Raw genomic sequence first — 11950 nt, forward strand, 5'->3', positions numbered from 1 at the left:
AAAATTACAGTTGTATATAGTGATATAGTAGGCTATAGCCTGGCTACATGGATGATTTTTAATGGCATATACAACATTTTTAAATGGCATATAATTTTTAAAAAATCATCCATGATCATCAGCAGCAGGTGAAGAATGAAATAGCTCGTTATTCACGTAATCATTGGATGCAGCAGCGCGCGCTGCACGGTTTCCAACTTCCAAAGTGCTTTACAGCGTGACTGTTTTACGTCTCTGTGCGTCATAGCCACGCCCATACAGCACATTATTATTTACACATGACCTAACCAACCCATATTCTTATCATGCGGTTTGGGTTGTCTACAGACGGCAGTCCTGAGGGAGAAGGAACTTTGTTGTCAGCTGTTCTCTTGCATGCCTGTGGACTGGGAGTGATGAAGCAGGAGGTCAGGTCTGCTCTGGGCTCAGCTCTCCTCGGGCTGGCAGAGGGTAACCTTTCTGCTCAGAGGTAAGCAAGTGCATCCCATTATCTTCTGTCCATTTCTTAATCCAGTCAACTTTAATGCCATTTTTTTTATGTGTATGATGGATATCTAGCGTACAGCATTCGTAAGCATATGGAAAAATTTGAATTAAGCTACTTATTTATTTCATTCTACAAAAAATAGGTCCCACTTTATATTAGGTGTCTTTATCTACTATGTACTTAAGTAAAAAAAAAAAAAAGCTAGGTATAATATACTTATTGTGTTCATGTTCTTTTGCTGCTAATGAGGTGGGATAGCTTGGTATGAGTAGGTTAACTTACAAATGTAATTACATGCAGGAATTACTAAAAATATATTAAAAAAAGTTCATTGTATCAAATTATTATTTATATTTAAAAATATCTGCAAGTCATTTATAGCAGTAATTAATTAATGACATCTATAACACTGTTGACCCTTGCTTTACCACTTAACCCACCCTTAAGCCTACCCATAAACTAAACCTGTCCCTAACCTTACCCGTATCCAGCAGCAGAAGTGTTTTTCAACACAATATGAACAACACAATAAGCACTATGTACCTAACAATTTTTTTGATGTAAGTACACAGTAGTTAAAGACACCTAATATAAAGTATACATAATTTGCTATACATAATTTGCTTTAATGGCAGCAGCACTCAAGTACTTAATTTTAAACTGCAAATAACTAGTTGCTCTTTTTCCAACAGAGGTGTTGATCTTGCCCGGGCGCACTTCGAGAAACAGCCGCCCGCCAACCTGCGCAAGTCAAACTTCTTTCACTTCGTGTTGGCTTTATATGACAGTCAAGGTCAGTCTGTGGAGACTGTGCACACTGCATTTGTGGACTTTGTTGAAAAGGAAAAGGTGAGGAGCAGAGGTGGACAGTAACAAAGTACATTTACTTGAGCACTGTACTTAAGTACACTTTTTGAGTATCTGTTCTTTACTTGAGTATTATTTTTTCTGGAAATTTTTTACTTTAACTTCACTACATTTGAAAGACAAATATCGTACTTTTTTCTCCACTACATTTCTGTCAAGGTCCTTGAGTAGAAAGTAGTAACGTCAGTCAGGGGAAGATTTTGGTTGCAGGGGTTGCATTTTGGTTGCAAATCGGGTTGACGTCAGAACCCGACGGAGAGATGTTGGTTGGAAATGAAAGTCGGGTCAGAAAGTCAGATACACAATACAAAGTCTGTCCAACGTTGGAGATTAACGTCAATCTGAAGTTGGATTCTGACATCAACTTGATTTTCATTTTCAACGTTGGGTTTGGTCTTCTAAATGCGAATTTTGTCATTGTTTTGGAGCACACTAGCTTATAGATAACAGTAAGGCTAATATATTCATACCAAAATCCAAAACACTTTTCATAGAGACTAGGGCACTATTTGAGGGAACAGCCATTTGGGTGTCTGAAACCATTGTGGACGTTATTGAGTGCACTTATTCAATCTTACATTCAATCCCACTACTGGAACTGTGTTCTAGAAATAAATGGGATATTGATATGAGGGTATAGGGGCGATTTCAGATACAACCAATATCTGATTAACGTGAATAGTATTACTAGTCTTCTCGACTAGATGTCATCCTTTTTTTTTTTTACCTTGTAGGATGTTACAACGGGTCCCTGAGGAAAAATGTGGATGAAACATTGGGTTTATTGGGTTTGATTAGATTAGAAGTTATGATGCCATGTAAGACAAAGCATATATTTGTTTTTTTCTGTTTGATTTAGGAGCCAGTAAGTGAAAAAACAAACAATGGAATCCATTACAAACTCCAGTTACTGTACAACAATGGTGAGTAATGCCTGCATTACAAATAGTCTACTATTACTATAGAAATACACTTACTTTGAACTGTCATTTGTATGTCGTTTTTGTACTGATATCGTGCTATTAATTCTCCTGTCATTTAGGTGTCAGAACTGAGCAAGATCTGTACATCCGTTTGATAGACTCTGTGACCAAACAGGTAAAACAATTTCGGCACTTTCATCTTATTTGCAAGAATGTGGTATGCATCTTAGAATTGAAAGTTCGCTTCAGTCAAGATTAAGTGTTTAAAAAAACGTGCTTTGTTCACAGAGCTAAGATGATATTTGAAATACTCATAGATATTATCATGATACGTTTTATATATTTTATTATGCATAAAATTAACCTGTCATTTGCTTACATTACCTCTACTATGTCAGGCAATTATGTTTGAAGGTCAAGATAAAAACCCTGAAATGCGTCGTGTTCTTCTCACTCATGAGACAATGTGCAGGTAACTTTTGTCAATCTGCACTATTACACACTAATAGACAAAATCCCATGCATGCTGCAAACAAACACGTATACTCATAAAATATTCTTTAAAATTTAGTGTTTGTTTGCTTTAATTCCAATATGCAGGTTACTTTTTAAAAAGTTGATGCAGTGATAATTGTGTGTGTCTTTATCTGTGAATATTACAGCCGATGTGCTGATAAGAAAAGTTGTGGAAACAGGAATGAAACGCCTTCAGACCCCGTGATTATTGACAGGTAGGACAATCAGTTACATTCTATAACATTTTAATTGAGTAATGAAATGTATTTACTGTAATATGTGTATGAGAAAAATGAGGGAGAGAAAAAGTTGATTGTTTAACGAGCTAGGATTTATCAGCATTGCGGATAAAATCAGACAGACAGTTTGTACTCTACATCATTCTCTTTTTCTCCATTCCCTGATCCACTCATACTGTACCTTCACATGTTTGCAGAGGAAAGGTGTTAGTCTTGCCATCCAAATAATGCCCTTTTCTTTTTCTTTTATATTTAGGTTTTTCTTGAAATTTTTTCTCAAATGTAATCAAAATTGCCTGAAGAACGCAGGGAACCCACGAGACACACGTCGTTTCCAGGTACACACAAAAAGTTCAATAATCATATTACTGATGTCCTTTATGTGTCTGATAATAGATTGGTAACACTTTACAATAATACTAACATGAACTAACAATGTGCAATATATTTTTACTGCATTTATTAACCTTTGTTACTGTAGTTAGCTAATAAAAATGTTAGTTCAGTGCATTAACTAATGTTAACATACTTTTGATCTTAAAAATGTATTAGTAATTGTTGAGATTAACATTATAGATGAAAATTATTAAATCTTAAAGGTATTAAAATTATTAAATCTTAAAGGTATTAAAAGTATTGTTCATTGTAAGTTCACATTAACTCATGTTGCTGTTAACAAATGAAACATTATTGTAAAGTGTAACCAATAGATTTAATTAACATGTTTGTTTAAAAAAAATAAAAAATAGACTGTCCCTTATAGTCCTGGATCACACTTTAGATTAAAACCACAATGGTAAAAATTATAAATGTAGCTTGCATTAATTTAATTAATTAAAAAATGTAGGAAATGTATTTAACCATCCTTGTCCAACATTAAAATGTTCTTTTGTGTGCTACATTTCCTGCACTACACTAAAATGTACTGTGCATTGCAGGTGCTGGTCTCTACCACAGCCTCCGTTAAGGGCCACATTCTAGCCATTTCTGATAACATATTTGTCCATAACAATTCTAAGCATGGCAGAAGACGATTTGAGTTAATTGAAGGTACAGTAATCACAAACATATCTGCAACTTTTTGTATCATTTAGCAAAATTACACCAAAAGAACAGTGTTGGTGCTGGATCATTGAGAGAGAGAGAGAGTGTGTGAAAGGGGAAATACAGTTAATCATTACAGTTAAGAACCAGTAACTGTTTTTTGTTTTGTTTTGCTAACAGTTCCTGCACTTGCCTTCCATACTATATTGTACCAAAATACTCTAATTATAGCAAAACTTATTCAGTGGCACCTCTACACCATTATTGAATCGACAGCGCGACACATAAGGTGTGACAAGTGTAGTCTGATCCCCGAAAGAATGACTCTTATGAACCAGTTCAGAAACATACACAGTGTCCAGTGTATTTTGATTACATAATGAATGACTCTGATGAGTCTGTTCCTGTTAGTGAATCAAAAACATTTATAGAACAACATGTGTAGTCCGAGTTGGAGACAAATTACTCTAATGAATCGGTTCTGAATCAAACCCTAACTATGCAATTCAAATCAGTGTAGTTACATGACAGTTTGTTCATATGACAATGTATAGTTAAATATATAGTAGAAGCAATGCTACCAAATATTTGGTTTGTTTAGTGTTTGTTGTTTAATATAGGCCTATTGTTTCAAATAGTTAAGGCCAATTATTGGATTGCATTTATGCTGACTCTAAAAAAAACATTAAAAAGTCTGTTTTTATGTGTGTGTGTGTGTGTGTGTGTGTGTGTGTGTGTGTGTGTGTGTGTGTGTGTGTGTGTGTGTGTGTGTGTGTGTGTGTGTGTGTGTGTGTGTGTGTGTGTGTGTGTGTGTGTGTGTGTGTGTGTGTGTGTGTGTGTGTGTGTGTGTGTGTGTGTGTGTGAATGTAGCAGAGATCCCCTGCATCAAGGCCATCAGTCCGAGTGAAGGTTGGACTTCAGGTGGAGCCTCAGTGATTATTATTGGAGATCAGTTCTTCGATGGTCTACAGGTGGTTTTTGGAACAATGCTGGTCTGGAGTGAGGTGTGTAACAGTCTCAAGCTCTGTTGCCAATCAAAGAATTACTATAAATACATTTTTGTGTTTCATCTTTAGCCTCATCATTCCAGTTGTTCGGTTTTTTTTTCTGCCTTGGTCAAATCTAATCCATCCATCCGCCACCAAAGATTTCCCACAAATCTTTGCAAATTTTGCAAGGTGTGAAATACATTTTTCCCGATGAATTTGATGGTGAAGTTAATCAGAATTTCTATACTTCCTGATGACTTTTTCTGTTTTGTGACAGGTCATCACACCACATGCGATTCGTGTGCAGACTCCACCTCGTCACATCCCTGGTGTTGTGGAAGTTACACTGTCCTACAGATCCAAACGGTTCTGCAGGGGACCTCCAGGACGTTTTGTTTACACTGGTGAGAATTATGAGTTTGCGAGAAGAATAAAAAAAAAAGAAAATAAAAAAAAACCTTGGCAATTTACTGTAATCGTAGTTATACAATATTTTTTAAGAATATGTGAAACCGTATTATGTTACATAATGCCTTTTTGGACTTTTAGAGATTCTCATTTGTTTTGTTGCTGGCAAATGCATTTGAGTTTAACTGAGAAATGTGTTCCTCTGTTTAAGCTTTAAATGAGCCAACCATTGACTACGGGTTCCAGCGGCTGCAGAAGGTCATTTCTCATCATCCTGGTGATGTGGAAAGACTTCCAAAAGTGAGCCAGAAATACTAAGTGGACTTCCCATTTCTCAATTTACATTTTATTTATGTGTTCTGTTTTCACTGTTCTAGGTTCTGCTTTAAGTGTTTAATTAAAATTGAAAGAGATAGTTTCCCTCAAGTTGTTCCAAACCTGTTCAAAAATATGTTTTTTTTTCTCTGCTGAACACAAAAGGAAGATATTTTGAAGAGTGTTGGTAACCACACAGTTGATTGGCCCCATTGACTAGTAGGTTTAAAAAAATACTATGATTGTCAATGAGGTCCGAGATTTGTTTCAAAGATTTATTCAAATATCTTCCTTTTCAGCAGAACAAAGAAATGTATACAGGTTTGGAACAACTTGAGGGTGAGTAAATGATGACAGAATCAGAATTTTCATTTTTGGGTGAACTATCCATTTAAGTCATAAAAAAGCATGTCTAATCACCAACTGATATTTCCAAATGAAGAAATGATTCTGTGCTCACCGTTTTATTTGACTCTTGGAAATACACAAATAGCTGTATTTATTTTATTTTTGATTGACAGGAGGTCTTACTGAAGAGAGCAGCTGATCTCATAGAGACATTTTATGGAATGCCTCACAACAACCAGGTGAACAGCATTTTTATCAACATATCAACATTTAAATTTTTTTTACTCAGGCTTGCTACCCAAATAGACAATATCGTCAGAGAGTGCGTCAAAAATACTTTGGGTGCATATTAAAAACATAATTTTTTAATATTTGCTTTTGTAGCCCTGCAAATAAAGGCTTTTTAAATACAAAAATCTATGCGAGTGCTGAAATCCAGAGTGGGAAGTGTTGTCATTTCTGTACTTCTATATGTGCCTGACAATAGGAGATGATTCTGAAGCGTGCGTCCGACATAGCAGAGGCACTCCATGGGAGCCCACGAAACCCATCCCACACAAATTCACACAGGATAATGGGTGTAAACTCTTTTAATGGACAGTTAACTGCGAACACAGAGGTTTCACAGGATGTAGAACGAGGTATGCAGTATGTGTGCATGTGAGTATGGTACATATGCCACACAACAGTGTTTTAATAAATGAATGTCTCTTTCAGTGGGATTCAGTCGGAGTTCAAACACTGGCTTTGTTTTAGGCAGCACATCCCAACAGCCTGATTTCACTAATATCAACACATGCGCACACGCACATTCGCACCTTCACTCCAACATGCCAAGGCACTCACACTCAAACGCACACCCATCCATGGCCGGGCACACACAAACACACGGACGCCAAACTTCCTCTGTGCCGAACTTCTCCATGGCTGCCACACAAGCATTCTTAGATAGTCCCACAGAGGACACACAACACTACATCGGTAAGAAAACGTCTTACTCTTCTATCAACTGTCAAACCTCAAGACTTTTTTCCCAAAAAAGCCAACATTCAAAATGTATCTTAACAAATTTTGCTTTTTGAATTTTGCTTACTTTTCTACTTCTGCTTTTCATGACATTATTAAACTGAATCATGGTCAAATTGCATATGTAATGATCATAAGCAATTATTTACACTCCTGAAGACAAATATATATTTTGGTGGTTTCAGATGTTTATTTAATCCTTCCTTGTCTTCTTTCTCTTTCTTGTGGTTCTATAGTGAAGCAAAAAAGTGCATTTGCTCCAGTTCTGAAGATGCAGTCTTCAACAGCAAGTTCAAGTCTTCCCATTTGCACAGTGAGAGCACAACACACATACACACAACTCCTCTCTCCTGCTCTTCTCGTCCACCTCTACATTGTTCCTTTATTTACTGCATAAAGTGTGTATATATATATCAGCTATATATATATATATATATATACACACACACACACACACACACTGCCTTAGGGAGTGTGAAGTGCATACACACATATAAATTTGTGGAGTGTGAACATTTGACAGATTCATGTCTGTTCTCTGTTTGTCTTTTACAGCCTTGCATGGACTAGTGACACCAGTCGCTCTCTCACATGGGCAAACTCAGAAGTGAAGGAGTTAACTCAGACTCTTTGTGCCTGAGCAAACTCAGACTCAGAAAAACTCAGACTCTTTGTGGTGTGGGGACAACAACATCTATTTTGAATGTTGAATGTTTTCTCATTGCAAGCAATACAAAAACAATAAACTATATGTTAAATCGTGTTGGTTGGCGATAAAGCAATTGTTTTATTCCTGTGATTTTCAGCATCATTACTCCAGTCTTCAGTGTCACATGAATCCTTCAGTAATTATTCTAAAATGCTGATTTGGTGCTCAAAACATTTATTTTTATCTGTGTTAAATTATTGTGCTGCTTAATATTTTTGTGGAACAAGTGGTGTGTTTTACTGTCACATTTTGTAATTTTTTTGTCCTTGTTGCACAAACCTTTGAACGGTAGTGTATGAGGAAATATTTTTCCATCACTCTGTATATACCAATAAGACATTTTCTTACATTTAAACCTAGATTTTATAAGAACATTAGTCTTCAAAAAACGTACTACTATTTAAGGGAAAGAAAAAGGTCAAAACACTGGAAATAGATTCGTACTTGACTAACTGATAACATGACAATAGTTATTTTCTAATGAAGATTCATTGAAGCCCAGTTTCCACATGGCCCCTCTCGACAAATCTATTCTTCATGTCTCATTAAATTATCATATTTGTTGAGAATTGCTCGTGTTATGGGAGGCAGCTCTGCTTGTTTTCTGTAAGATACTTCACTGAATTCTCAGATAAGCCCTCCATCAACCATCAAGTTTTACTATGAGGAGGAGGCATCAGAAATAAAAACAAATGCTGAATATGGAGTTTGTCTCTCATAAATCTGAGTGTGTCCTCCCTGTGCATTAGAGAGGAGGCTGCACACTCGTAAACACCAAAGAACACAATTGTGTGATAACTGTGTCATGACCACAATTATCCACTGTCTGTTGTGGATGCTCAAAACCCTTTACAACACACAGTGTCAATTGTTCACATTACACACATTTGTCTTGTCCTTTATGAAATTATGTGCAAAATGAGTAGTATAAAATGTCTATTGTAGTCCTCTTTATTTGAAGTAATAAGAGTTGATGCATGATTCAAGATTATTGCCTTTTTTCTTATTGACTTAGACCATTGCTAGACCGCTACTGGCCCCCTTTCGGCGGTCTGCATCAGTGAGGCTGGCTGAGAGCAATATTGTCCAATCACAGAACTGAGCACAAACATGCTGTGCTGCGATTGGTCAGTTCTACTGATTTGTTTAGTACATTTTCTAAGCAGGAAGTTAAATTTTTCGGTCATGTTCCAGAGATATAATTAAAAAAAACCTGTCGTCCGTTGTAATCGTGTAGGTAATATATATTATTTTACTGCTCACAACTGCAATAAAAGAATGTCGTCTTGCATTAACTATCGGTGATATTTAACTTACTGTGGCATTTTACCTGTGCACAAAAAAGTAACAGTTGATATTTTGTGTGCTCATGCGGGATTATGATGTGTGAGTCCGTGACCATAGACTGTGTGTGGTTGTCATAGCTGTAGACGTTATGACTTTACTAGTATATATACATGTGTTTGACGGCGTTTTGACAACAGATTGCTTGCTGTGTGCAGTTTGCGATGACTGGCAGCGGTCATTGTGTGCTGCGTGATGTGACTCTCTGCTCGCCAGTGGGGGAAATCCTGCTGAGCGGCTGTGAGAAGGGAGTCCACACCATTAATATCAAACTGGGAACAGATAAGGATGAGAGGTAACTCACAAACATGCACACAAATTGAGTCAGCAGTACCCAATTACGACATGTAAACCACAATTAAAGTGCAGTTATGGGAGCAATGAAGCTATTCGAAACTTAATCGAATTAAGCAATTTATAAGATGTACTTTTCTGTTTTTAAACCCTTGCCTTGCCATAAATACTTCTTAAATTCCCTTTGTGCAGTTTTTATTTATTTATGGGTCAACATTCTGTGGTGATTAATTGCATGCCACAGGTTCTGTTCATTATTATTATTTTATTATTATTAAAGGGATAGTTCACCCAAAAATGAAAATTAAGTCATTAATTACTCACCCTCATGTTGTTACAACCCCGTAAGACCTTCGTTCATCTTCGGAACACAAATGAAGATATTTTTGATTAAATTTGAGAGCTGGATCACTGCTACATAGGCTTCCTAAGGGAGTGAAACTTGACGGCCCAGAAAGTCAATGTTTAAATAGTCCAAGTGACTACAGTGGCTCAACTATAAGTTTATCAAGCGACGAGAGTACTTTTTGTGCGGAAAAACAAACAAAAATAACGACTTTATTCGACTATTCCTTTTCTTCCTTGTGGGCCTGAGACGAGAGTTCAAGAGATTTCCACGACGCATGCGCGAGAACTGAACAACAAGTAGTAGAAGAAGAACGTCCTCTTCTCAGTTCTCGAGCATGCGTCGTGGAAATCTCTTGAACTCTCGTGTGTGCAGTGATCCAGCTCTCAAATTTAATCAAAAATATCTTCTTTTGTGTTCCGAAGATGAACGAAGGTCTTATGGGGTTGGAACAACATGAGGGTGAGTAATTAATGACTTAATTTTCATTTTTGGGTGAACTATCCCTTTAAAGTTGCGTGCCCTAACAATCTTTAATCAAAATAACTTTCACTTTTTTTGCCAACAACATCTCTTCTCTAATGACATGTTTACTGGCCTGAGGGCAGGACAACCTGTCAATCACGTGAGACCAAAGCAATAGCAAACCACAACGACGATCCAATGACCCAATTAAATCTTCTCGATGGTCAAAATCAAGTCCCGCCCTACATTTTTCCTTGTTCGAGATGCCTTTTCATTCAGATATACATCACAATAGTGGAGAAATGTCTATTGCAACTTCGTTGGATCGTCGTTGTGAACTGAACTTCTATTTCATGCTGACTTTAAACTAAAGTGTATCCTGTTGTAGTGTATGCCCTGTTGGCCAGTCAGAAATGAGCCCTGAGTTACAGTGCTGTGTTGACTGGCTTCAGTGCTACTTCATGAAACCCGAGTCCCTCAGCACTCTTCCTCTGCCTCCCATACACCATCCACAAATGCAGAGTGGTTAGTCACATACACACATCACCACTGACTTATTTATGCCCGGTTTCACAGACAAAGCTTAAGCCTAGTCCCAGACTGAAATGCATGTTTGAGCTGTTTTAACTGAAAGCAACTTGCCATGGTTTTTTTTCAAGATGCACACCAGAAATGTTTTTTTTTCTACGCACGTTTATAAAAGCTACTTAATTGTCCTAATTGAACTAAGGTCTAATCCTGGCTTAATCTAAGCTCTGTCTGTGAAACCAGACCTTAAAGTAATAACCAGGGCTGGGTTTCTCAAAAACACCTTAATCCTAAGTAGATCGTAGAACCATCGCCACTAATGGTCTCTATGATCAACTTGGCTCACGATGCTTTTGAGAAACACAGCCCAGGACTTAGCTGCCACTGTTTTTCACTGCTTTCCTCCCTCTCTATTTCGCAGATTCTTTTAAAGCGCATGTGCTGTGGACTCTGTTGAAGGAAGTGGGGCTTGGGAAAACGGTCTCGTACAAGCAGCTTGCTGAAATGATTGGGAATCCAAATGCTGTGCGAGCCGTGGGCTCAGCCATGAAGAAAAACCCTGTGAGTTTTGTTGGAATGATCATCATGACAGATTGATTTATCTCATCTGATGCATCTTTTTCTCTGTTGTTCTCTCAGATTCCACTGATAGTGCCTTGCCACCGGGTGCTGCGCAGTTCAGGGGCCAGTGGATCATACATGGGAGGAAAGGGAGATGACATTAAAGTTTGGTTGCTCACTCATGAGAAAAAAGCATTGGAGCTCAATGCTTCAAAGAGTGAATAATCCATCGGATGGACCCCAAAATTTTCATGCTGCTTCTCAAGTTTTTTTTTTAGGAAGTCTGAGTTTGAAAAACATTATGACAGATTTTTGATTGTTTGGATAAATTATATTCCAATTGAGAGAACAAACTCTTTGTTATAATCCATATATTGTCTATAGTTTTAGAGGAATCTGTTTGGAATTGTGTTTTTGAGAGCAGGTGGTTTGATTAGTTGTTGTTGTTGTTATGGTTGTCAGTGTTACATTGACATTGTTAAATGTGATTTGAAAAATAATTTTATAAACAAGATGTTTAATCCAAAGGATTACAGAAAGT

The 11950-nt window shown here is 37.1% G+C and overlaps 2 protein-coding genes across 3 annotated transcripts; both read left to right on the top strand.

Annotated features, from left to right (window-relative positions):
- Positions 1 to 306: 306 nt before the first annotated feature.
- ebf3b (EBF transcription factor 3b) lies at positions 307 to 7925 on the top strand. Its single transcript, XM_056235087.1, has 16 exons — positions 307 to 469; positions 1180 to 1336; positions 2214 to 2277; positions 2397 to 2452; positions 2676 to 2749; positions 2940 to 3008; positions 3289 to 3370; positions 3971 to 4082; positions 4950 to 5080; positions 5343 to 5469; positions 5685 to 5773; positions 6310 to 6375; positions 6624 to 6777; positions 6854 to 7117; positions 7399 to 7475; positions 7718 to 7925. The coding sequence occupies exons 1-16, from the start codon at positions 396 to 398 to the stop codon at positions 7730 to 7732; spliced, it is 1611 nt and encodes a 536-aa protein (XP_056091062.1). The 5' UTR covers positions 307 to 395; the 3' UTR covers positions 7733 to 7925.
- A 1409-nt stretch (positions 7926 to 9334) lies between these two features.
- On the top strand, positions 9335 to 11676 carry mgmt (O-6-methylguanine-DNA methyltransferase). 2 transcript variants are annotated; one of them, XM_056235088.1, is made up of 4 exons: positions 9335 to 9510; positions 10694 to 10845; positions 11270 to 11409; positions 11488 to 11676. In XM_056235088.1, exons 1-4 carry the CDS (start codon positions 9380 to 9382, stop codon positions 11632 to 11634), a joined length of 570 nt encoding a protein of 189 aa, XP_056091063.1. In that variant the 5' UTR covers positions 9335 to 9379; the 3' UTR covers positions 11635 to 11676. The 2 variants fall into 2 exon arrangements, with proteins under 2 accessions (XP_056091063.1, XP_056091064.1); XM_056235089.1 differs by having other exon boundaries at positions 10709 to 10845.
- The last annotated feature ends 274 nt before the right edge of the window (positions 11677 to 11950 follow it).

The sequence above is a fragment of the Rhinichthys klamathensis genome, unplaced genomic scaffold, assembly GCF_029890125.1.
Source record: "Rhinichthys klamathensis goyatoka isolate OS25496 unplaced genomic scaffold, OSU_Roscu_1.1 h1tg000412l_1, whole genome shotgun sequence".
NCBI lineage: Eukaryota > Metazoa > Chordata > Actinopteri > Cypriniformes > Leuciscidae > Rhinichthys > Rhinichthys klamathensis.